The sequence below is a fragment of the Crocodylus siamensis genome, chromosome 10, assembly GCF_052110815.1.
Source record: "Crocodylus siamensis isolate JL-2025a chromosome 10, ASM5211081v1, whole genome shotgun sequence".
NCBI classification, from domain to species: Eukaryota; Metazoa; Chordata; order Crocodylia; family Crocodylidae; genus Crocodylus; species Crocodylus siamensis.
Window position 1 is genome coordinate 72,930,875 of NC_143404.1, and position 24,995 is coordinate 72,955,869.

Consider the following 24,995-nt stretch of genomic DNA (forward strand, 5'->3'; position numbering starts at 1 on the left):
CTGGACACAGGCAGCTGTAGCACCACGGCCGAGCCCTGGGAGAGAGGGCGATGGGGCTGGAACAGGGGCTGGGGGCACAGGGAGCATCAGCTGGGGGGTCGGACTGTAGCTGGGAGGAGCTGCCTGGGCTCCAAGAGCAGGCACCCCCTCAGTGGGCCTGCAGCGGTGCCAGGACACCCCAGTCTGATCAGCACAGAAAGGTCAAGGTCACCTCAAGGGGGGTGGGAGAGCAGGGTTGGCGTCCCCAGCTCCTGCGAGAACTGATGGTGACCCTCAGATGCCCGAGCGAGACCCCAGGCGCAGCCCTGCAGCCTGTGCCGAGCCCCCGGGGTCACGCTGCCCTGTACAGGCTGCTCCCAGCAGATAAGCTGCAGCCCCTGGCAGGGCACCCACTGCCGGCTTCTGAGAACAGCCCTGCGGCCACAGCGTCCCTGGACATGCACCTCACCCGGCCCTGCTGCCCCGCCCCGCCCACCCGGGGCTAAATACCGCCCGGCTCAGCTGCCGGAGCGCAGAGGCGGCTGTGTCCAGCCATGGAGTCAGGCACCGTCCTCCTCCTCCTCCTCGTCACCGGGGTCCTGGCCCAGCAGGCAGAGCTGAGCACCGTGCCGGACAATGAGAAGGGGGGTGAGTGCTGGGGGGTACCTGGGGTAGCGGGGCTGGGCATAGCCCTGTGGGCGCAGGCCCCAAGACGGTGCTCGGGCTCTGGGGGCAGCCCCAGCCCCTGGGTGTGAAAGGCGCCCTATCTCCCATCCAGCCATCACCAAGTGGGGCGAGTGCCCCCCAGACAGCCTGGAGGGCAGGAGCCCGTCCTGCCTCTACTGCCTCTCGGACAAGTCCTGCCCCGGGATGGAGAAGTGCTGCAGCGACGGGGGCATGAGAGCCTGCGTGCTGCCTCTCGCAGGTCTGTCCCTGCGCCTGGGGGAGAGGAGGGAGGCACCCCGGGGAGCCCCGGGACACAAGGCTGCGGGGCGCATGCACAGCTGCTCCGTCACCTCCCCCTGGTGACGCCGAGCCAGGCGCATGCCACGGGGCCGGGGCACCTGGGCTTCATGCTCCTCGTGGACCCTGAGGGGGGGTGTCTCTATCCCCAAGTGTCTCTTTGCCCAGCCAGAAACTTGTCAGCAGACCTGGGGGGGTGCTGTGCTGTCAGACCCCCCAGCTCCCACACGGATGCTGCCCAGCCCTGGCCGGCCCCAGTACCATATGCACCCAGTCCCCGGGGCTGCAGCTGCTGCCCTTTGGCCATGAACTGGGCTGCGGCGCCATGGTGTCCTGCCAGGGCTTCAGCCTTGAGCGCCTGGTCCTGCCCCCCAGCTGCCCGTGACACTACCCAGGTATTGCCACACCACCATGCCCCACGGGTCACAGAGCAGCAAAGATCTCCCCAGAACGGGGAGACGTGTCGGCGCCAGGCGGGAAGGAGGGGTGCAGACCCTGCCAGCCCCGTCTGGGGGACAGCAAGGCTCAGGGTTTGGGATGGTGGCTGCAAGGCCACAGCAGCTGGGCCGCGGGCTGCACCGGTCCCCCCCACCAGTTGCAACTGGAGCCTGGCAAGGAGGCTGAGGGTCGGCAGCGTAGCTGTGCTCCGTGTGTCCTCGCTGCTCTGGGAGACGCTGCGAGTCCCCCCTGCGTGGGAGCCGCACGGACCTGCACGGCCGTTCACGTGGCCTCACAGCGCCCAGCTCCGAGAGCAGAATGGGCCCCAGGGGGAGTCCATCACTGCCTGGCGCCTTTCCTTGCTCCGCAGTGCGCCCGGGCTATTGCCCCAAGCCAGAGCCGGGCCTGGTGACCACCTGCCCGGTGAACTGCTTGAACGACACCGAGTGCGGGCCGGGCGAGAAGTGCTGCGTGCTGGGCTGCCACCGGAAGTGCACGCCGGCCGAGCCAGGTACACGCCGTGGGGGCCGTGGGGGCCGGGGTCGCGCGCCTGCAGCAGCCGTCCTCCCTCCGGCCCAGCCCGCGGGCGCACACGGTCACCGGGACCCCCTGCCCCAAATCAGGCTGGCAGCGCAGGCTCGTGGCCATCCAGCAGTGCTGGCCATGGCACAATCACAAGGGGAAGCCTCTTTCCCCACCCCAGCGCATAGGGGCCAACTGCACTCCAGGTGCTCTCCAGTCTCTTCACAGTCCAGGGCCGCAGACAGCGGCTCCGGGCAGCACCGTGGCCCAAAAGCCTGCCGCTGTGTGACGACAGTGCCCAGAAGCCACAGCCCTGCCTCTCGCTCTGCCAGCCCGCCCGGGCACATGCCCACAGGTGATGGTGCAGCCAAGCTCCAGCCCCTGCCAGAGCCGCTGTGAGGACGACAGGACCTGCCCCAGGAACCAGAAGTGCTGCTTCACTGGCTGCAGCCTCGAGTGCATAGACCCGCAGTGGGACGCCCGCGGCACCGCCCAGTCCTCCGTGCCCACTGGAGGGGACTGGAGCGGGCAGCAGGAAGGTGCTGCTGATGGTAAGGATGGCTGGGGCCCAGGGGCTCGAGGGGTGGGACCCAGCCACCCCTTTTCTCCCCTCATCATGAGTCAGTGGGGTCTTCCCCAGCTCAGCGGGACCCCAGGTTGCAGTGATGGAGGTGCCAGGGCAGCTGGTTCTCCATGGGCACCCCACCAGCCCCTCCTCATCCTTGCCTGTGACCCGTCATCTTGCATTTGCCAGGCCCAGCCCCTCCAGGCACCCTGGATCCCTGCTCCAGGGACCAGGACTGCCCAGGGAGTGCAAAGCGCTGCCACATCCAGCGTGGCCTGGCCTGCCTGGAGCCAGCGCGGGGTGAGGCATCCCCAGGGGCTGCAAGCCAGCGCCCAGCCCAGGACTCTGCCGAGCATGAGGGGCTGCGGCACAGGGTTTCATAGTTTCATAGTTTCTAGGGTCGGAAGGGACCTGAGCAGATCATCTAGTCCGACCCCCCACCATGGCAGGAAAGAGTACTGGGGTCACCCCAGTAAGGTGCTCATCTAACCTCTTCTTAACCCCCAGGGTAGGAGCCTGCACCACTTCTCTTGGAAGCTGGTTCCAGATCCTAGCCGCCCTGACAGTGAAGTAGCGCCTCCTAATGTCTAGCCTAAATCTACTCTCTGCCAGCTTGTGACCATTATTCTTGGTCACTCCTGGCGGTGCTCGGGGGAACAGGGACTCCCCCAGTGCCTGCTGGTCCCCCCTGAGTAGTTTATAACAGGCCACTAGATCCCCCCTCAGCCTTCTCTTTTGGAGGCTGAACAGGTTCAGGTCCCGTCGCCTCTCCTCGTAGGGCCTGCCCTGTTGTCCCCTGACCATGCGAGTGGCCTCCTCTGGACCCTCTCCATGCTGTCCACATCCCCCCTGAAGTGCGGCGCCCAGAACTGGGCCCAGTACTCCAGCTGCGGCCTGACCAGTGCCGCATAGAGGAGGGGGGATCACCTCCCTGGCCCTGCTCGAGATGCATCTGTGGATGCACAACAAAGTGCGGTTGGCCTTCCTGACCGCGTCCCCACACTGCCAGCCCGTGTTCATCTTGGAGTCAATGATGACCCCCAGATCCCTTTCCGCCTCCGTGCCGACAACAGGGGAGTTCCCCAACCTGTAGGTACGGTGCCGGTTGTTCCTCCCGAGGTGCATCACCTTGCACTTGTCTGTGTTGAAACCCATCCTATTCTCATCCGCCCACCGTTGCAACCTGTCTAGGTCTGATTGTAGCCTGTTGCATCCTTCCAGTGTGCCCACGTCCCCCCCACAGCTTAGTGTCATCAGAAAATTTGAACAGGGTGCTTTTTACCCCCTCATCCAAATCGCTGATGAAGATGTTGAACATCCCCGGCCCAAGGACCGAGCCCTGGGGGACCTCACTGCCCACGTCCTTCCAGGTTGAGAAGGACCCATCGACCACCCCCCTCTGGGTGCGGCCCTCCAGCCAGTTGGCGACCCATCTGACTGTGTTGGTGTCGACACCACAGCCCCCCAGTTTCTTAATGAGAACGGGGTGAGAGACAGTGTCCAAAGCCTTCCGGAAGTCCAGGAAGACGATGTCCACTGCTACCCCTGTGTCTAGTGATCTGGTGATCTGATCGTAGAAGGCCACCAGGCTGGTCTGACAGGACCTGCCACTGATGAACCCGTGCTGGTTGCCCCTAAGCATGCAGTCCCCTGCTGGCCCCTCCTGGATGTGTGCCAGCATAATTTTCTCAAACAGCTTGCCTAGGATCGAGGTGAGACTAACCGGCCTATAGTTTCCCGGGTCCTCCTTCCTGCCTTTTTTGAAGATGGGGACCACGTTGGCCCTCTTCCAGTCCTCTGGTACCTCACCAGAGCACCACGAGTGCTCGTAAAGCCGTGCCAGGGGAATTGCAATGACCTCGGCCAGTTCCTTTAGTACTCTAGGGTGGAGATCGAATGGGCCGGCTGACTTAAACACATCCAGCCCCTCCAGAAACTCTCTAACTAGTTCCACACTAACCTTTGGCCCAGGTGTGCCTGCCCCGGGGCCCGAGGGGGGCCCAGCAGGGAGGTGGCTGTTCTGGTCCCTACTTAGGAAGACGGAGGCAAAGAAATCGTTAAATATGTTAGCTTTGCCGTCTGGTGTGAGGATCAGATTTCCCAACGCGTCCTGCAAGGCCCCCATGTTACCCGGGACCTTCTTTCTGCCCCCTATGTATTTAAAAAAGGACTTCTTGTTGTCCTTGATCTGGGAAGCTAGCCCAGTCCCATCTCTGCCTTGGCCTTCCTGACTGCCCCCCTACAGCCCCGAGCAACTACAGAATAGCCCTCCCTGGTGATGACCCCTTCTTTCCACTGGTATACGACTCCTTTTAGCAAGGAGACATTCCCGGATACTTTTGGTGAGCCACGGAGGCTTGTGTGCTCTCCTGCTCCCTTTGATCCTCATTGGGATTACCTTCCTTTGGGCTTGGAGGATCGTCTCCTTAAGGAGCGACCACTCTCCTTGGACACCCGGCTCCCGTCCCCCCTGGGACCTCAGCGCTTCTCCAACTATCCTCCTTAGCTCGTTGAAGTCTGCCCTCCTAAAATCCAGGGCCGCTGCCTTACTGCCGGCCTTTGCCACCTTGCGCTGGATGGTGACTCCCAGCATGCGATGATCGCTGTCGCCCGGGTGGTCGAGCACCCGCAGCCCCCGCACCAGGTCATCGCCCGTGGCCAGCACCAAGTCCAACAAGGCGTCTCCCCGGTGGGGCTGTGCACTCCTGGGTTCGATGGAGGTCCGGCACTCTGGCCAAGACCCTGCGTGAGCGGTCAGACCTGGCTGACTGCTCTTCCCAGCAGATGTCCGGGAAGTTCAGGTCCCCCATGACCACCACATCCTTAGCCTTCACTGCCTCTGTGAGCTGACCCAAGAGTTCCTGGTCAAGCTCTTCCCCCTGGTTGGGAGGTCTGTAGTAGACCCCCGCCATTAAGTCTCTTTCCCCTCGACTGCCCTGTACTCTAACCCAAAGCACTTCAGAGTGCCCCTCCCCTGCCTCCTTGCTAATTAACAAGAATGTGTATTCCTCCTTAATATAGAGCACCATGCCCCCACCCCTCTTTCCTATCCTGTCCCTGGGTGTTCGGGTCAAAGCGGATCCCTGGGTCTGAGCTTCGGAAAGGTACAGAGAAGGGCAGTGAAAAGGATCGGGGGGCTGGAGCAGCTGCCAGGCCAGGAGATGATAAAGGCCGGGACACCCATGCTCCAAAGCCTGCACCACTGCCGCTGTGGCAGGTGGACCATCGGTCTGGCCCAGGGGCAACTCTTACACTGTCGAGCCGTGCTGGGGCCAGGGATCCGGAGGCCAAGGGCGGTGTTGGGGGCCGCACGGGGACAGAGACGGCGGGGGGGGCTGGGGGCAGGGATCAGCAGCGTTAACTTGGTTGGGACTGACACAGGGCTGCAGGCCCGCAGACCTGCCCCGCTGCCCGGTCACCCCGCGCTCGCCCCATGGGTGCCCCACGGCCTCCCCAGTGCAGGCTTGCAGGGCCCTGCCCCGATGGGCCAGCGGGGTCCCATGCAGGGCCTGTTCGGTGCCCACAGACACGTGCCGGCTCCCTGTGCAGAAGGGGCTCTGCGACGCCTACTCCCGCCGGTTCTTCTTCAACGCCACGGCCGCGCGGTGCCAGGAGTTCCTCTACAGCGGCTGCCGCGGGAACACCAACAACTTCCGCACACGGGAAGAGTGCGTCCAGACCTGCGAGGGCCAGGGTGAGGGGCCTGGCAGGACAGCAGTGGGGGAGTGGGACGGTGCCGGGGTCACCAGGGGCAGAGATGCCGCAGCAGCCACAACTGCCCCCGGGCAGGGGCAGGAGCAACCAATTGAGGCTGGATGGCCGCTGGCAGAAGAGGGGGCAGACAGACAGAGGGACGCAGCCTGGGACTGCCCTGGAAAGAAGGGCTGCGCTCTCCTGGGCAGGGGAGCAGGCGCTGGGGTGACCCCGTTACGCCCGGCCCTGCTCACGCCCTGCCCCTGCCGTGTGCTGCATTGCAGAGGAGCCCAGCCCCGTCCCCATCCCTGTGGCGGGGGACTGCGAGCGGCGATGCCTCTACGACCACGACTGCGCCCGAGGAGAGAAGTGCTGCAGCCTGCGGTGCCGCCGGGAGTGCGTGGACCAGAGCTCGCGTGAGTCCCCTCAGCACCCTCCTGAGGCCTGCCTGCTGGTGCCCGGGTCTGCTCGCCATGGCGCTGACCTGCCCTGCCCTTGTCTGCCCTGTCTCAGTGAAGCCCGGCTACTGCTCCATCACCCCTGGGCTCTACTTCACCTACAACTGCAAGGCCACCTGCCGAGCGGACGGCGAGTGCCCCGGGGACGAGAAGTGCTGCCTCCAGGGCTGCGACTACAAGTGCATGACCCCTTCCAAAGGTAGGAGGATGGCATCGCGGGCGCCGTGCCCGCCAGGCAGGTCTGGGGCCCAGACACACGGGTCTCATCAGGGTCTACGGGGCAAAGGATGGATTTGGGCTTCGTCTTCCTCCGAATGGGGAAGCTGCTTTGTTTGCGGTTTTTTGCAATGCCAAGGTGATGCCCCCAAAGAGCGGCAGAGCTTCCTCCATGGAGCTGTGATGGGCTGGGGTAAGGGAGGTGATGGGTGAGGAGTCATCCCGGACACAAGATCTCACCCATCCCCCAAGATGCGTGGCAGAAGAGGGCAGACACGGGCCCCAGGGTCACCCCGTCTTAGCAGGGGCTGAGCTTGCTCTGGGCCTGCGTCCGAGCTGGGGGGCTGTGGCTGGCCCCTGGCCCCTGACTCTCTGCTTGCTGCTCCCCAGAGAAGCCTGGCATCTGCCCGCTGGCTGCCCCGACAGCCCCGTGCATGCACCCATGCGAGGAGGACGACGACTGCCCGGGGGATAGGAAGTGCTGCCAGAGCAGCTGTGGCCCGACGTGCCTGGCCCCTGATCGAGGTAACCGGGCCCCGTGGAGCCCCCTGCCCCCCAGGCTGCTGCCGTGGAGGAGAGATGCACCCGCAGGAGGGGAGGGCAATGCTAACGAGCTGCTCCTGACCCCCGTCTCCCTGCAGCCAAGCCGGGCGAGTGCCCCAAGGTCAGGCCCTGGCAGACGCTGGTGCCGTGCAAGGGGAACGATACGTGCACCCACGACCGGGACTGCCCCAAGCAGGAGAAGTGCTGCTTCGGCGGCTGCTTCCAGCATTGCCTTCCCCGCAGCAAAGGTACCGCTGCCCTGCCTGCTCCCCCATCTCCAGGGGCAGTGCCCCGCCAGGCATTCGGAGCTGGGGGCAGCCCTGTGCTGCCAGCCTTGCCTGGGGGGTCTTGTCCAGCCTGAGCACAGGGGATGAGGGGGCAGAGGATCATCGTCTCTCTCCCCGTCTCGCAGAGCACCCCGGCGTGTGCCCCAAGCCGACAGCCTGCGGCACCCCGGAGGAGAGGCACCACAACCAGTGCCTGGAGGACAGCATATGCCAGAGACACGAGAAGTGCTGCGACACCGGCTGCGCCTGGGAGTGCGTGGCCGTGCGCAGAGGTACGCTGGGCCCCCGCAGCCAAAAGCAGAGCGAAAGCCAAGAGCTGGCGGTTCGCGCCCCTATCCGCAGCTCTGCACCGCTGCTATACCCCCCCGACAGCTCATCTCCGAGCGGGACAGCCCCGGCCCGTTGGGTCCCTCCTCGTACGAGGGCTGCCCTGCGCGGCCCGGTGGGCCCTGCCTCGCTCTGCGGTCTCCTCCGGGGGCTGGGGGCCGCGTCCGAGGGGCGCGCTGGGGGTGTACCCCACGCCCTGAGGGCAACCTCTGCTTCTGCTGGCAATTCCCTGCCTGAGCACGGGGCTGGGCTGGGGAGCACGTCCGCAGCCCTCGCTGCTGCGCCTGGCCTAGGCCGGCGCCCCCCCAGCCCCGGCGGGAGGCCGCACAGGCCAGAGGGGGGCGCTCCTGCGCTGAGCCCCACCTCCCCGCGCCAGCGCTGGGCCGGCCGAGCTGGAGGCTCTTGCCCCTCCGCTCAGGGTCAGACGACGCCAGGTTTGGGGCAGGCAGGAATTCAGCCCTGGTCTGATTGCTGTGGCCTGGGGGGGTGCCCTCCTTTGCGGCGGGAAGGCAGGGCCCTCTGCCTGGGGTCTCTCGAGCGGATCTGAACGAGCTTTTGTCCCAGCCGGGTCTCGGCTGCTGTGGTCGCCCTGCTTTCCCTGCAGCAGCTCCTGGTGTTACATGTCAAGTCCCAAAGGTGGACAAATACAGGCGCACGTTATGCGTTGCATCAGGGCTGACAGCAGGTTTATGAAAAGTCTGGATTACGGAGGGTGGTTTGGAGAGGGCTGATCCTGCCTCGGGCAGGTGTTGGACTGGAGGTCACCCTGGAGGTCCCTGCCAGCCCCATGATTCAGAAGATGAACCCAGAGATTTCCAGCCCAGCACTTTTCATGATGTTAAAACCAGTCTTTCCTGCTGCGGCCTTTCTGAGCACTTGGCAGCAGGAGAACTGAGCTGGTGTTTTCCTGCAGTCAAAAAACAAGTGAAAGATAAGAGCTGGCATTTGCCAAGGGGTCTTGAGTCTGAAAGGGTCGAGAGCCGCTGGTGGGCGAGCTGCAAACACTGGCTGCGCATTGTTGACTTGGTCAGAGAGCCAAGGAAGGGCTGCCCGCGGGACTGCCCGGGGAAGGAGCTTCCCTGAGGGTGGGGGGTCGGGGCGGGGGAGAACAGGCCCGCGCCCTGCAGCCGGGGCCGGGCAGGAGCCCTCAGCTCCGCCAACCCTGCTCCTCTGGTTTCAGGTGCAGCGTGACCCAGGAGACCCCAATGCCGGATGGCAGGTGCCAGGGTCCCCCTTCCTCAGCTGCTCAGCCCAGCGGCTTCTAGCCTGCAGCAATAAAGGGAGCGGCTGCACCAAGCATCTGCTGTCTTTGCTGTCCTGGATCATGGCCAGCCCAGCCCTGCCTGTCGTGCTAGGTCGGGGAGAGGCCAGCTCTCCCTGCACGGCACCCTGTGCCACCAGTCCTGCCCCGCCTTGCATCAGGCTTGCATCAGGCACCTGCACCCGGGTGCCCTACCAGGAGGGAGCAGCAGGCAGAGCTGGGGGTGGAGGATGACATTCCCCCTCCCATCGTGGCTGCACTGGGGCTCCCTGCTCCCCGGGCAGCCCCGGCCTCACCCTGGCCATTCTCCAGCCTGTCCCCAGCCACGGTACTGCTCTGGGAGAGGGTTGCAGCTACCGCCTGGTTGACACAGGCTCCTGCTTGTCGGGGTACAATCCTAGCCCCTGAGCACCGCAGCAGCAAGCCCACGGGCTGGCCAGTACGCCCTGGGTCATGGAGCTAAGCACACATGCACATGCGTGTGCATGGCAAAACCTGGAGCAGACCTGGCCTATGTGCGTGTGCATGTTGCTGAGCACTGTAAAGCCCTGAGCAGGCCTGACCTACGTGTGTGTGCATGTGGCTGAGTATCCTCATTCCCTGCCTGGCCATAGCTAGTCCCTTGCTATACAATAGCAGCTTCCTTCCAGCCTCACCCAAGCCACCCACCCTCGCAGACCGCCCGCCCCCCAGCGTGCCGCCCGCATCACCCCCAGGGGGGTCATAGAGACACAAAAGGGAGCTGGGGGAAAGCAGCCTGCCTTTATAGGGTTTGCCCCCTCCCATCACATGGCAGGGGAGTCCGTTAGGACTGGGGAGGGGGCTGGTTTCACTTGCACAGGACTTGCTGCAATCCTCAGGACGTGTCAGCCAGGCGCAGACTGGACTGGGCGACCCTGGGCGTCAGAGCAGAGCAGCCGCTGTCTGCCAGCGCTCTTCTCCCCGCCACAGGGCCATGAACTGGCTTTTGCAGCCCCCGCCTCTGAATGGACCTCCCTGGGGGGGGGCAGGACAGAGCCCTTTAAATGCCCTCCTGCCCTTTCTATTCCATCTGGACTGGCTCAGGTGGGTGTGGGTGCAATTCATGGGCTCTCTGCCCCGTGGCACAGAGCTGCGGTGCCCCCTGAGCTGTACTGCTGCAAAGGCCTGCTCTCTGGGGGGGCTCTGCATCGGGGGGGAGGGGAGGGTTAGGGTAGCAGGGAGGGACTGCAGTATGCCAGCACTGAGCCCTGTGTGTGTGGGGATGAACAGGCATGTGCTGGGGGCTGTACCCAGGCAGCTTCCAGTATGAGGGAGCGTGGAGCGGCGAAGTGGCAGGGCCAAGGACACAGAGCAGCCAGTGGCACAGCTGAGACTGCAGGTCAGGGCTCCCTGTCCCCCAGCCAGTGGCCTGCCCTGACCAAGCTCTGGGTCCAGCTGGCCTGGGAGCAGCTGAGGAAGGTTTCCAATGCAGAACTTGCCCCAAGACATCGCAGATGCCCCAGCCCAGCTGGGCTCTGTGTTTGCCGGTGGGCTGCCCATCTTGTAGCACAGGCCGGGCGCTTTTCTCTCCAGTCGGGGGGCTGGGAACGTCCTTCTTCAAGAAGAAAGCCAAGGGTGTCTCATCTCCGTCACACCCTGAGCACCGGGGCCTCCAGGGAAGCAGCTGCTCTGGAGAGAGCACGTAGCACCAGCTGCACCGCAGCTGGCAGGGGCGTCACGCTGGGGTAGCGTCAGGTCTCTCGTGATCGGGGCTCCACAGGGGAAGAGGCCGGGGCCGAACTGTCCCCACCACCAGCTCTGGAGCCCCAGCAGCAGGGGCAGAGCCCGGGCAAAGGCCGGCGAGCCCCTGGCTGCTGCCCCCTTCCCCATGGGCTGCAGTGACAAGGCCCAGAGCGGGGTTTGGCAGGTCCTGTCCGTATATTTAACAGCTTGGGCCCTCTGCGGGAAGGGGGCCAGGCTGGCACAGCGCACGCCCGTGCCCGGGCTGCAGCCCAGCAGCGCAGTGCCCTGGTTGCGGGCAGGGTCCCGCTCCCCTTGCTGGGCAGGTGCCTCCCTGCGCGGAGCATGGCTGCGCAGAGACCTGCATGGCTACGGGACGGGCAGGGAGCCAACGCCTCGGGGCTGGGGCTGGGGCTGGCAGTGCAGCAGCCACTGGTGAAACCTCGGTGCCGAGTCCGGAAGAACGAGACGTGGGACGCCGGCCGGGCAGGGACAGCCGTATCGGCCCGGGGGGCTGCGAGTCTTGCCTAGCGCGGTGGTCACCCGGGAGGGCAGCTTCCTCCTCCCCTCCCTGCTCTGGACAGGCTAAGCAGTGTCTGAAACAGAGACAAAGCAGTCAGGGTGGGGCCGGGGACCTGCGTCCATGCAGGGTGGGGCAGGTGCAATTGTCTGTGCCTCGGTTTCCCTGCCTTGATTGCAATCTCTTATGCACTGGGTAGGAATGAGTTCGTTTTCACCCTGAACTGGGACAGGGCGAGAGGCTGGCACCTGCCCTCCCTGCCTGGCTGGGGTAGATGGGCTGTCGGGACCTGGGTGCGGGCTGTTCCCTCAGGCAGGGGCACCCTGGGGAGAGGCAGCGGGAGCCCAGAGACCTGGCGCGCAGGAGTGGGCTTGAGAAGGGGTGCAGCACAGACCCCAAAGCTGGCCTCCGCGAGCCCCGCTCCAGCCATTCAGACCCGGGACCCTGTCTGCTGGGGGCTGCCGGGCTCGGCCGGGCCGTGGTCCTGCCTTGCGGGGGAAGCCGCCTTGGAGTGAGCTGGGTGCAGCCCTGGTCCCGGCGCTGTGCAGGCATTTATCTACCCAGGTGCTGGCAGGCCTTGGAGCAGTCCTCCTTGGTCTCAAAGTTGTTCTTGTTGCCGCCACAGCCGCCGTAGACGAACTCCTCGCAGGCCCGGGTGGAGGAGTTGTAGAAGAAGCGGACGAAGAGCGCCTTGCAGCTGCCGCACACAGAGGGCAGGTGGCAGAAGTCTGCGGGCAGAGGCGGCAGGTTGGGCCGCAGGCAGGAGGGGATGCTCTCGCCAGCAGGGTCCTCGGCCCTCTGCCCCGCTCCTTCCCGGCTGCACCAGGCACGGTCTGCTCGGCCCCCCCTTGCGAAGGGACCCGAGTCTCCCTGCTGCAAAACCGTGGGAGCCAACAGCCTGGGGTCTCTGACCAAACCGCTGCCAGCCCAGGGCTTCCCGGCTCAAGCAGGTCTCTGGGAGCAGGAGCCCTGATGGCCACGGTGCAGGCGCAGCCCTGAGGGTCAGGGTTTTGCAGTGGGATGGTCATGCGCCCTCTCCACGGCCCAGCCCCTGCCCCGGGGTGCCTCTCATGGGCAGCAACGCCTGGACACTGGCTTGACAGGCCTGCATTTAAAGCCTGAGCAGCGAGGGGCATGTCCCAGCTGGGCACGGGGAGGATGCTTCTGCCTCTGGAGGTGAATCTACTTCCCAGAGACGGGGAGTGACAGGGCAGCAGCCTGCCACCTCCACCCCTGGCAATTTGCCCCTGCCTTCCTGGGGGAGCCTGGTGCTAGGACACGACATGTCGTAGGATGCCACGAGGGCTGGTTTGGAGCTGGTGGAAATGGAGCAAGGGAGAGAACATCCGATGCCACCACCGCCCCGGGGAGAGCAGAGTGGGACCCCGACCCCCTGGGGAGGGATGTCTCCGGGCAGCATCTCTGAGATGCCCAGGAAGACGCAGGAGAGGAGCCCTCCCTGCTGAACGCTCCCGGTCCGTGCACACAACAGACACCGCTCCCTGGCACACCGCCCCCGCTGCAGCAGCCTATGCCCCGAGGAGCACGTACATCTGGGCCCCGGGCCCCATCACACCCTGGGTGACCTGCACCCTGCCCTGGATGGGGCGCATAGCTCGGGGAACCCCCATTTCAGCCCAGCTTCCTGCACCCTGTGCTGGGACCTGGAGCCTGCCCACCCGGGGCAGCGCCCTTACCCTTCACGGGGGCCTGGCAGGTGAAGCCACAGTCGCCCGGGCAGCACTTGGCCTCGCCGGGGCAGTCGGCATCACTGGAGCAGTTGGAGCAGGACTGGTCCTTGAGGCAGGCGCTGCAGGGCTCCTCGTCGAACACCCCCCCGAGGGGCGGCTGCCGAGAGCAATACCCGGCTTTCTCTGAAGGAGACGGGGGCAGGGCTCAGCGGGCTGTGCTGGGGGCAGCATCCCCGCAGGGACACGGAGCGGGGTGCCGGGGGCTTGGCACTGCCCCAGCCCTGTCCCATCACCCCAGCGTGGCCACAGCCTGCCCCAGGCCCCTCCTGCCCCGCTCCTCCCATCCGCATCGGCACACTCGGAGCGCATCCCATGGGAGAAGGGCTGTGCGGCGCCCCTGCCCCTGGCACCAGGGATGCCGCGCTGGGCGCTCACCTGTCGCCGGCGTCGGCTTGGCCCAGAGCAGGAGCGGGGCGGCGAGGAGGAGGAGGAGGATGCCCGACTTCATGGTGCTACCGGGAGGCGGTTCTGAGTCTGCGGGGCTGGACCGGCGGGGGTTTAAGCTGCCAGGCAGGAGGGCGGGGTGGCAGGGGCGGGACTGGCTCAGCATCCTGCCAGGACCTGTTGGGGCCCAAATCCCAGCAAATGCCATCTGCCTGCAAACTGGCCTGGCTCTCCCCGCCCAGGAGAGCAGCTCCCCCGCGCCCAGCAGCACCAGAGGCGAGCCTGAGCCTGAGCCGGGGAGACCAGTCAGACGGGAACTCGGCTGCGGCAGGGCCCGTGGCTGTGCCATGCGCCACCCGTGACCAGGGGCCCAGGAACGGCACTCCCTGCCGAGCCTGCCGTGGCTCGCTGGCGTCCTGGGGGCCTGCGCCCCCGCCCCTCAGGAGGGGCCAGTTGGGGCACCCATGACACCATGCAGGGACCCCTGGGCTGGTTGCAGAGGCACTCGCAAGCCCCTTCTGCCAGCCGGGTATTGGCCCCGTAGCCCCCGACTGCAGCCCACGGCAGCCAGGTCCTCACAGTTGCTGCCCGAGTGCCCAGCTCCCCGGCTGCATGAATAACTTCCCGCTTGGCATCGCATCAGACACTGAGCTGAAGTCTGGAGAGGTAAAGTTGGCCACACTTCCTCGGGCTAGAAAATGGTCTCTTATCGGGGACAGGCATCGGGTTAGGCTGACACGTGCTCAGCGCACCCGTCTGCCGCTCGCCGCCACATCTGCAAGGGCTCGGGCTGCAACCACAAACGCAGCTCGCGCCAGGCTGACGGGTCTGCAGCGGCCTCCGCAGGCAGCGAGCAGTTGGGCCTGAACATCCCTGGCGCCAGGACCATCCCTTTCCACCCCGTCACGGGGATCCCAGAGGCTCGGACCCACCGGTGTGATGCCCACCACGCCATGCCGGAAGCAGCCCTGTCCCGTGGCACTGACCCGGCCCTCCACGGGGTTTGGGTTCTGGGCCCCACTGCAGTGCCCGGATGACTGCTCCAGGACTTTGTCCCTGCAAGGGGCAGAAACTCCCCGTATCTCCCAACCCGAGTGCTCTGTGACCTGTGTCCAGCCACTGGATCGGGTATGATACTGTCCCTTGGGACCCCCATCCCCTTTCCTGGGCACGTGGTCCTTCTCTGGATCTGCCCCCGGTTCAGTGGGTCTCTGGAGACAGGCCAGGCAGCCACGCGATATCCTCAGAGGCCTTACCACTGCCTTGGGCCGCAATGCTGACACCCCTGGGGTCTCTGCAAACACCCCCACTTGCGGGGCTTTGCCCCCAGCCACATTGCTCATGGATTAGTTTTAACTCCGTCCAGCTCTTGTTCCTTTCCCTGCCTGCTGCACCTGCTGCTTGGCCTCAGGACGCTTCTCAGCTTTGAAGCCGCGGCTCCGTGGCAGCCCTGCCCTGTCTGCGCTGGACCTGGCGGGCTCTGAGGCTGGTTTGCTAACCACTGGCAGGAGCCCCCCCCAGGTGCCCCCATCAGCAGGGCCAGTGCCTGCAGGGCCCCATCCTGCCGCCATCCCGAGCCGGGCCCTCCGGACCCCACCCGAGCACGTGGCAGGCAGCAGCACACTCCACCTCCGCTTCCCCGTTCCTGGAGGACTGGTCCCTGGAGCACGGGACACGAATGCCCAGGGGCCGTCGGGGAGGGAGGGGGTGCTGATACAGTCAAGGCAGAGGCGGGGCCCTTGGCATCCAACCCCATGGAAACACGTCCCGGGGAGCGGAAGCAGGGCCGAGAGGGCCGATTCCCTTGCCCCAAGTGCCTGAAGCAGCTGCCCCAGCCCAACCCTGATGTGCGAGCAAGGGGCTAGAGCAGGCCTGTGTCACCTGCTCCCAGGCAGTCTCAGGGCAGATGCAATTGTCCTAATTACCCCGAGACAAGGAAACAGCTGCTTGCACAATGTGCAATTAGCTTGCAGGACTCATCAGCGAGGCCAGAAGCTGCGCAGGGCACTGGAAAGCGGCCACAGAGCATTGCTGCTGGGGTAGCACACGGGGCCCATTGCAGCCCCGGCAGCTTTGCTGCACCCCACTGCCAAGCTGCTGTCGCCGGCTGCGGTGGGGTGCCCTGGCCACCCCGGGGTCCTTCGCTCCCAGCTCCGGCGTGAGCAGAGAGGCTGCGGTGCTGCCGGGTGTGGCACCAACGCGGCAGGTGAGGGGGAGGCCGGAGGGCGGGGAGCCGCACCCATTCCAGCGGGATTATCGGCTCGGTAATTGCAGCTTTGCGAAGGTGATGGAGTCGCGTGCCCTGGGAGAGGAGATGGGGACAGCTCACCCCTGGGAAAAGTCACTGGGGCTCGGCAGTCCTCCAGGAACGGGGCATTGCCCAGGCTCATGGCCACAGTGGCAGCATGTTAGGAGCGTAGGGCAGAGGCCTTCTGGGCCACCACGTGCAGCCCCCGTGACGGCCAGGGCATGGCACATGATCCCTCCACGCGCAGTGAGTCCTCCTCGAAACCAAGCCAGGAGCAGCACCGGGGAGGCTGCTGCAGGGATCAAACACCTCCTGCAGCTCCCAGCCGGGCTTTGTCCACGGCCAGCGCATCCCCAGCTCACCCCACCTGCTCCTTCCTCCCGTGGACGGGCTGGTGCCTCCCCCGCACCCGGCAAACCGCGGGCCTCTCGGGGCATGTCTACGCAGCGCTCGGCAGCGCCGCGCAGGGGAGCTGGGCTGGCTCGGACGCGTGGAGCGGGACAGCGGTAGTCCCCACTGACCCCCGGGGACCCGCGCTGGGGTCGGTCCCCTCCGCCAGCTCCGGTAAGCCAGGCCCACCCTCCTGGCAGCAAGGGGCACAGGACAGTCCTCCACAGGGAGCCAGGGGGCACGGCAAGTGGGGGGACCCCATGCCCTGCACGTGTGCCTGTGCCCAAGCCCGGGCGCAGCCCAGCAGCTAGGCGGCTCCCCTGGCATGTGGACTACCTGCCCCCTCCCCGCGAGCGTGGCCAGCGAGAGGCTGGTGCCCTGGCACAAGGGCTCTGAGCCGCCACGGCTGCCCCGGCCCAAGCCGTCCAGGCCATGCACAGCTGCCTGCTCTGCGTGGCGGGGCACGGCGAGCTGCCCCGGGCCCCGGGCAGGGGTGGTCTTGGCACATGCGGCTGAGCTGTGCTGGACCCTGTGGCTGACTGCCAGGGCAGCGGTGGGGCCTGGAGCCGGGGACGAGGTGGGGAGCCCCTTCCCCTGCCCCAGTGAGCTGTGACGGGCTCAGCACTGCCCAGCGCCGGGGCCAGGCCCTGGGGCCCGCGGAGAGCACGGTGCTGGCTGTACCGCGGGGCCCAGCACACCAGCCGCACCCCGATGCCGCGTGTCCGGTGGGAGGCGCTGCCTGTGCCGGCGGGTGCCGAGGGACCGGAGCGCCCTCAGCCAGGCAGGGGAGCCGGGGCCAGGCAGGAGCATCCTGGGACAGGCCCCTCCCTGCTCCTTAGGCAAAGGAGGCCAGCGAGCACCTGCCTGCCAGACAAGCTGGGGCAGGAGGGCAGAAACCAGCTGCCTGCTGGCATGCAGCAGCTTCTGGCGTGCTGGAGCAGGCGTGCGACTTCCCAGATCCCCGACACGCAGAGACCCAGCCTGGGGCCAGAGGCAGCCGGACCAGCATGAGAGATGTCTCCCCCTTCATGGAGCCAGTAAGGAGCCCGGGGGCGGCCAACAAACCCCGCGCCCTTTGCCCTGGGCAGAGCATCCTTTGTGCTCCCAGGGAGCAGGGTGGTGCGGCAGAGAAACCAGCAGGACCCCGGGCGAGGGGACCCTGAGAAACAGCAGCCCAGGGCTGGAGCTTCCCGAAGCCCCGAGAAATGGGACTGTGAGCACAGAAGGGGTGAAGCGCCCGGCCAGGGCCCCGCGCTGAACAGGCCGGGGAAGCACCAGCACCCTTGGAGAGGAAGAAGCGTTCACTGGGCCCTGCTGCCATCTCCTGGGGGCTGCAGGACCCGTGCTGAGGCTGGAGCCCCGGGCAGGAGGGCAATTTGGAAGGTGTCTGGTGCACTGCGGAGGGCAGACCAATCCACCGGGGCTGGGCATGTGCCATAGGCTGTCTTGGCCCCCAGGCCTTATTGTCCCACGACCAGGTGCTTCCTGTGTTCCCCTGCCCCACTGCAGTGAAGCCTTGGGTCCATCAGCCCCGACGCCTGCTGCTGTCTGGGCCCTTTGTGCAGGGGGCAGCGGCAGGGCAGCTCTTCTGTCCCCTTGGCAGCACCAGTGGTGCCCCAGGACCCTGCAAGTGAGCGTGACCCCATCCTGGCAGGGCTGTATCCCCCTGCCCCCATCCCACCCCCATGCATTCCCCCAGCGCTGCACGGCGCCCACCTCTCTGCAATCGCTCTCCAAGCAGCTGCCGCAGGAAGGAGCATCTTTATTGAGAGGCATCTGCAGTGGGAGCGCAGGGGGTCGAGAGCGGGCCCTGGGCACAACCCCTGGTGCTGCTGCGAGCAGACCCGTAGAGGAGCAAACCCAGGTCTGGGTCAGAGTGCAGGGCATTGCCGGGTGATGCAGCAAGGGGGTATGCGGCGAAAGGAGGAGCACAGAGGAGCTGCCCTCGGGACCTTCATGCCAGGTCTGGGTCTGGGCCCAGGGTAGAAGGATCCTCACCTCTTGCTGGGCAGCATCAGACCTGCTCCCCACGATGCCTCCTCCTCAGGCTTGGCCTGGTGGTCAATCTGGAGCACGGAGGGGACAGGTTCAGAGAGCCCAGCCTGGGACCAGCCCTGCCCGGGCACAGCCCCACTGCAGCTCAGCTCGGGCTGGAGACACGATGGCACCGGTGCGGTGGCCTGGGCCTGCAGCCAAGGGCTCGGCTCCCTCCTCCCCCGCCGCCTGCACACTGGCTGCACCATACCTTGCACAGGCTTCACGCAGCGCTGGGCACATCTCCAGTGGCAGCACTTCAGCTGCGCGCCACACTCATAGTCGCGATTGCACTCGTTTTGCTGGGGCTCACTGCACCGGACAGGGTCAGGAGGGCACACCCCAGGTTTCTCTGTGACACAGGGCATGTCAGGGGTGCACGGGACATGGCCTGGCCCCAGGCACCAGGGCCTGGCAGACGCCCCCGCTCCAAGCTGCTTCCCCGCGGGGCCGCAGGTGCCAGCGGGCTGATGGGCCGTTGCAGCGGCTGCTGCTGGGTCCAGCCCATGCGCCCAGCTCGGGCACACGGCATCCGGAGCCCGGGGGCTGCCGCACCGAGTGAGCCGCACTCGCCCAGACACGGGCAGCGCCTTGACCTGTGCAGGGACCCAGGGTCTCTGGGCACCTCCACGGCTCTCTCACCCCGATCGTGCCAAAGCTGCCGGTGCCCGATTTCCCAGCACCAAGCTTGGCTTTCCCTCCCCCTCCTCCTGCCGCAGGTAGGGGCCCAGGGAGGCAGCTGCCTGGACCCGGGCTGTAGGCTGAGTACCCCTCACTATGGGAAACCCCTGCCCAGCTCGCAATGGTGCCAGGGCGAACCGGCTCCCCGGTAATGTCTCAGCACAGAGCCGCCTGGCGTAGCTCCCTGCGCCCCGAGGTGCGAGCTGGGCGCTGCTCCAGCCCGGGGAGCACAAGCACCCCATGCACCTCTGCCCCCTCCACCGCACCTTTCAGGAGGTCCAGGCACTGGAACTGGCACTGGTGGTGGCAGCACGTCTCGCCTGGGGCGCACGGCCTCCGCGGGCCGCACCGGGGAGGAAACGACCAGGCGCAGTGCGGGGTGGGCGGTGGGCACTCCACTGCAGAGAGAGAGCTCGGTCACGGCTGCCCCTCGCCCCAGCCGCGCGGCACCGGGGCAGGGCCCTACTCACCCTCCTCCCCCCGCCCCGAGACCGCCTGCAGGCTGGCCCACAGGGCGAGGATCCCCAGCAGCAGGAAGATGCCCTCGCACTCCATCGGCTGCCGGGACCGGGGGCCGAGCGATGTGAGCCCGCACGGCGCTGGGAGGGGTTATGAGCCTCGCCACGCTGGGGCTGGCTCCCGGGGAAGGCGGTGGCTCCGGTGCCCTATCGGAGCCTGTCAGTGCCACCTCCCAGCCCCAGCACCGCACAGTCCTGGGAGCAGTGCTGGGAGCACATCCAAGCTGGGGGCACGTCTGGCCCGCGGGCAGGCCAGGAGCAGGCAGGGTGGAGGGGCAAAGGGCCAGTCTCTGGGCAAGCCCCTTTGATCCCATTTGCCATGCAGCCTCACCCCCGTGCCCTGGGCACTTGACCTGCTCCCCGCTCTCCCCGCCCTCTCGTGGCTTCTCCCCTCCACACACTCAACCATGCTGGGGGAACCCGAGTGCTAGCGCTGGGGGTCTGCATGATTAGGGGGACACCCTGGTTGAGGGTCGGGGTCTCCCAGGACTGTCCCTGGAGCCGGGGCAGGTGCTCAGTGCAGCCAGTGGAGCTGTGACGGCCTGGCCTATTCCCCTGCGGCCCCCCGGGAGTGGGGCTGGGACCCTGCTGCAGGAGCTCTCAGCCTCACAGCTCCCCCTCCCTGCTGCCCCCATCCAGCCATGCTGGACCCGGTGCCAGGGAGACCCTGGGAGCCGGCGGTGCCGTCAGAGCCCTGCTGCCTGACCCTCCCCAGCAAGGGGCCCTGTCGCCGCGCTCCACCCGGTGCACGGGCTCTGTCTGGGTCCAGGCGCCCACGCCGCAGTGCCGGGGCAGGCCCACGGCTCCACGCAAGGAAGACAAAGGGCCTCACCCGTGCCCTGGCAGAGCCTGAGGCAGGCCTCCTCCGTCTTGAAGTTGTTGCCGTTGCCTCCACAGCCGCCGTAGTTGAAGCTCTCGCACTTCCTGGCCTGTGGGTTGTGGAACCAGCGTGGGACCAGCGCTTTGCACAGGCCGGGGTCGGACTGCAGCTTGCAAACCGCTGCGGGCAGAGCACGGGAACTTGCAGCTACCCGCAGCCTGAGGGGCTGGCAGATGCCCCGGGGCCATGTGCACTGCACCCAGCCCGTGATCCCCCGCAGAGGTGCTGGGGCCACAGGGCAGCCCTCAGCTGGGCCAGGGGCCGATCCTGCACCACGGGGCTCTGCCTCTTGCCTTGAGGGTGGTTCAGCTCTGCTCCCTGGCCAGCTGCTCAGCAGCACCTGCCTCCAGACCCCCAGCCTGTCCCCACCACAGCCCCCAAGGCAGGCGCCCCCTCACCTCGGTCCCCGCAGGCAGCCACGCAGTCCTCCTCGGTCTTGAAGTTGTTGGCGTTGCCCTGGCAGCCGCCGTACATGAAGAGTTCACAGCGTTTGGAGGAGGCGTTGTAGTAGAAGTGAGGGATTTGCCCTCGGCACGGGCCTTGCTCTGGAGGCAGCTTGCACAAGTCCGGCCACCTCTCTGGGAGGAGAGCGGGAAGCTGGAGTCAGGGGCTGGGGCCCTGGGCCCATCACCAGGTGCTCCTGGGCACTGAGGTCCCCGCACCCAGAAGGCGCTCTTGCTCACCTGCCTCCTCCTGAGCTGGGGCAGGCCGGAGGCAGAGGACGAGGAGCCATGGCAGGAGGAAGATGCTTCTGGCCGTCATGGTGCCGCTGGGAGCAGGGTCTAAGCCCCGGGGCCGAGCCAGCTGGACTTAAACCCTACAGTCAGGGTGGGGCTGACCCAGGAGGGGAAGTTGCTCCAGAGCCCCGGGGGCCTTGCCAAGCTCGCTCGACTTGGCTGTAAATCAGGCCCCGGTGAAGCAAGGAAACAACCCGGATCCACCCCAGGTTGCTCAGCGAGGCCAGGGGGAATTGGGAGGCACCCCCAACGTGACCTGGGTGCGTGCAGCCTGGGGTGGCCAGGGCGGAGCGCGCCGCCAGGCCTGTGAGCTGCGTGCGGGGCTGGGAGGACAAGAGGGCTCTGGGTTGCAGGAGACGGGCAGCGCCAACCCTGCGGCACCGTGGAGCCGGCTGCGCCCCGCTGCTCCCGGGGTGCCACGCTCCCTGCAGCACTCGGCCTCACAATGCTGGAGCGCGGCTAAGACAAACACCTCACCGAGCACGGCAGACATAGCCCCAGGCCTGTTCTGGGCATCGTGCCCGACCCGGCCACTGGCCCCCGCTGTGCTCGAGCCCTGGGGCAGGCGTGGAGGTGACCCCGCTCTGTGCCCAGGCCACAGCCGGACTCTGCATCTCAGGACTGGGCACAGTGCACACATCGCCCCGCCAGCCGCCCGTGGCTGCAGTGCACTTCCACGTGTCTCTGGTGCTTCCCGGGGGGTTTCTCTGAGCCTGGGGAACCTGTTTGCTTCCTCGTTCCAGCCAGGGGTGGAGGCCGGGGTGGTGTCTGCTGGGGAATGCAGGGAGTCCCCGGCCGGCCAGGCCAGGGCCCAAGGGTACCCCTGCTCCTGAGCTGCCCCCCTGGGCAGGGGTCTGTGCTGGGCAGTGGGATCCACAGCGCTGAGCTCTCCGTCAGCCCCTGACTCCAGCCCACGGGACCTGGAGTCTCCCCTGTCTCCTGGCGCTCCGTGGATCCGGGTCGCTCCTTGTTCCATCCGGGGTCTGATTTATGGTCAGGCCGATGGCGCTGGAGCTTGGCAGGAGCCTGTAGGGCACCGTGCACCACCAAGCAGGCACCAGAGGACTGGCACAGGGCCGGCGCAGTGCCTCTCTTCACAGACAGTGAGGAGAGGCCCCGGGGAAGGACGGACCAGGTAACCTCTCCTCCGTACCTGGGAAGACACTGGAGCCGAGCCCCAGGAAGGCCTTTTGCAAGCATCCGGAGGAGCAAGGGCTGGTCAGGATGATCTGAGCGCGGCGATGCCCATGTTCTGCTGTGGGGATTTCTCAGGTTTCTGGGCTCTGCTGGTTGCTCTTGCCTCCTCCTTCCCCTTTTTTTCTGCTCCATGTGTCGGGCTTTTAAGCCTCCCCAGAGGCGCTGGGTTGCTGGACTGGGCTGTGCCAATGCTTCTGCAACCCTCCACGCAGGTCCCAGCTGGAGGGTCTTGCCCCTGCGCTCAGGCTCAGACCGACTTGCCCTGGGGGCAGGAAGGGATTTCCCCCTTGGTTGCATTGTATGGACTTGTGGGTTTTGCCTGCCCGCAGTGCAGACTGACATCTCATAGCAGCAGGACCCCGGGGCCGGTCGGGTGCAAGGTCTATGTTGCGTCAGAGCTGACAGCCATCTTATGTAGAGTAGAGATGATGGTTGTCTGGGCTGGTTTGGACAGGGTTGATCCTGCTTCAGGCAGGGCTTGGACCAGACGTGACCTCTGAGGGTCACTTCCAGCCCCACTGGTCTCGGGCAGCTTTCTCCCCGCCAGTCCCCATGGCTCCAGCACACGGGACCTGGAGCCTCCTGTCCCTCCTGGTCTTTTGAGCCCTGCCGTGGATCCGGGTTTTCCCTCGTTCCATCCGGGGCCTGATTTATGGCCAGGGCACTGGAGCTTGGCAGCAGCCTGCAGGGCACCGTGCATCACGTCCCCTCCAGAGCCAGCTCCACCCCGAGCACAGGGTTTAAATCCAACCGGGGCGGCTGGGGGAGCTCAGACCTGGCTCCCAGCAGCACCATGAAGCCAGCAGGCACCGTCCTCCTCCTGGGGCTCCTGGCCCTCAGGGCAGAGCTGCAGACTGCGCCCAGGGGTGAGTGCGGCAGAGGGAGCAGGGGCAGGAATACGGTACCAGACACACAAGGGAGGTGAAAGGTTTCCCGTTAGGGACCCGGAGAAGCTGCCGGGGTGCAGGGATGGGGCTGACGGGGGGCAGCAGCAGGGCGAGGGCCTGGAGCTGTGAGCCCGCGGTGCCCTCCCTTGCAGAGAAGCCCGGCGTCTGCCCCTCCTCGGCACCCGGCGTTCTGGATCCCTGCTTCTTCCCCTGCTCCAGCGATTACAGCTGCCCGGGGAGTCAGAAGTGCTGCCTCATCCCCTGCGGCCAGGCCTGCCTCGACCCCCTGCCCGGTAAGGCCAGCACCGGGGCAATCTCTTGCACAGGGGGAGCTGGGCACTGGAGGGCACCGTGACCCCCTCCCAATCCCCTGCGCTGCCCCCTGGGCCCTGTCTTCCTGGCTCCTGTTGCCCCCCTCCAACAACCTCCCCATCACATGCCCATTGCAAAGTCCAGCGCCTGGCGTGGGGTGGCGGGTCTGCCCCGTCTCCACCACGCCTGGCTGTGAGGCTCTTGTCCATGTGGAGGACCCAGGGACATCTGCAGGCTCCCCCCAGACCCAGGCCCCTGCCTTGCGGCCGTCCCACGCTGGTTCTACCACTGGCCGTCCGGGCGCTGCAGGAAGTTTGAGTACGGCAGCTGCTCCGGCAATGCCAACAACTTTGAGACCAAACACAAGTGTCTCTGGGCTTGTGCAGGCCATGGTAAGAGCAATGGGGCGTGGGAACGGGCTGTCTGGCTCCGAAGGGTCCCAAGTTGCCACCAGACCCCTTCTCCCATCAGCTCCCCACTACCTTCGTCCCTCCCCAGAGCCACAGGACAGGTGCCTGATGCCCCACGTTGTGTGTTGCAGCGCGCTGGGCCGCCTGCCCCGAGCCGCAGGGAGTGGGGCTGTGCGTGGAGCTGTGCAGGGCCGACGGGGCTTGCGGGGAAGGAGAGAAGTGCTGCAGTAACGGCTGCGGGCACCAGTGCATGAGAGTGACAGGAGGTGCGATCTCCCTTCGCACGCCCTTCGCAGCTGCAAGCAGAGCCTGGACCGGGGCACGGGGAGAGGGGTGCACTGCGCCCCATCAGGCTGCGTGCAGGGACGTGCGGGCATGTGGGGAAGGCTGATGTGGCCCCACGCTGCCGTGGCCATTGGTGACAGCGTGCCTGCCCCACTCCTGAGAGACGGGAGCCTGCGCTCAACCCCCTGGGGCTCAAGGGGCTCCTGCCCCCTCCTCCCACCCTCCTACTGGTGCCAGGACCTGGGTCCAAGTGCCGTGGGGTGGGCCAGGCCAGGATCTCCCAGGCAAGCAGGCTGCTGCTATGATGGCAGGTATGCAGTGCACTCAGACGGCTTCCTCTTGACAGGGCCCCGCTAAGTGCCCAGACCACCTGGGGTGGGCGGCTTCAGCACAAGATGCCTCACCAGGACCGGACCAGCCCAGAGACCGAAACCCTGGAGCCCCCCCCTCCCCCCGGGCCCCTGTGCGTCTCCAGCTGCTGCTTGGCTCCCTGGTGATCCATGGGATGGGGGGGTGGGAGGGTGCAAATCACTGGAGGGGCTTGAGCAAGCCCCCTGCCATGACACCCCTTCCCTGGGTAGCGAGGTCCCCCTGAGGGTGCGGGGGTAGGGGGAAGGGGCAGGAGCTGAGGCTCTGGTCATGGGTCCCCGGGCCCTTCCTTTTCCCAATAAACTCTGATGAATGCACCCAGTGCCTGGCCTCTGCTTTATCATTCCTACGTCTGGACCTGCCCCGGGCAGGGGTCCCCTTGCCCATGCCACGGGCCCCTCTGCAGAGCACCTTTGCTGCTGGGAACGGGGATGCAGGG

The 24,995-nt window shown here is 66.4% G+C and overlaps 3 protein-coding genes across 3 annotated transcripts; 1 reads left to right on the top strand and 2 right to left on the bottom strand.

The window, feature by feature from the left end:
- The first annotated feature begins 524 nt into the window (after window positions 1-524).
- Window positions 525-24,873, top strand: WFDC3 (WAP four-disulfide core domain 3). The gene is made up of 22 exons (XM_090064109.1): window positions 525-627; window positions 758-904; window positions 1,751-1,891; window positions 2,235-2,453; window positions 5,994-6,161; window positions 6,445-6,576; window positions 6,674-6,817; window positions 7,225-7,359; window positions 7,476-7,625; window positions 7,790-7,936; window positions 12,099-12,220; window positions 13,463-13,673; window positions 14,455-14,609; window positions 15,760-15,814; window positions 18,682-18,838; window positions 19,235-19,544; window positions 21,840-21,913; window positions 22,945-23,177; window positions 23,234-23,473; window positions 23,708-23,884; window positions 24,034-24,168; window positions 24,534-24,873. The coding sequence occupies exons 1-22, from the start codon at window positions 534-536 to the stop codon at window positions 24,542-24,544; spliced, it is 3,357 nt and encodes a 1,118-aa protein (XP_089920235.1). The 5' UTR covers window positions 525-533; the 3' UTR covers window positions 24,545-24,873.
- Window positions 10,036-13,859, bottom strand: SPINT4 (serine peptidase inhibitor, Kunitz type 4). Its single transcript, XM_090020689.1, has 4 exons — window positions 13,600-13,859; window positions 13,171-13,347; window positions 12,034-12,201; window positions 10,036-11,549 (listed from the first exon to the last, which is right to left on the bottom strand). Exons 1-4 carry the CDS (start codon window positions 13,814-13,816, stop codon window positions 11,539-11,541), a joined length of 573 nt encoding a protein of 190 aa, XP_089876815.1. The 5' UTR covers window positions 13,817-13,859; the 3' UTR covers window positions 10,036-11,538.
- Window positions 17,153-22,054, bottom strand: LOC149856922 (carboxypeptidase inhibitor SmCI-like). Its single transcript, XM_090020685.1, has 6 exons — window positions 21,043-22,054; window positions 20,758-20,937; window positions 20,312-20,479; window positions 19,228-19,359; window positions 18,492-18,632; window positions 17,153-18,312 (listed from the first exon to the last, which is right to left on the bottom strand). Exons 1-6 carry the CDS (start codon window positions 21,119-21,121, stop codon window positions 18,308-18,310), a joined length of 705 nt encoding a protein of 234 aa, XP_089876811.1. The 5' UTR covers window positions 21,122-22,054; the 3' UTR covers window positions 17,153-18,307.
- Window positions 24,874-24,995: the final 122 nt, after the last annotated feature.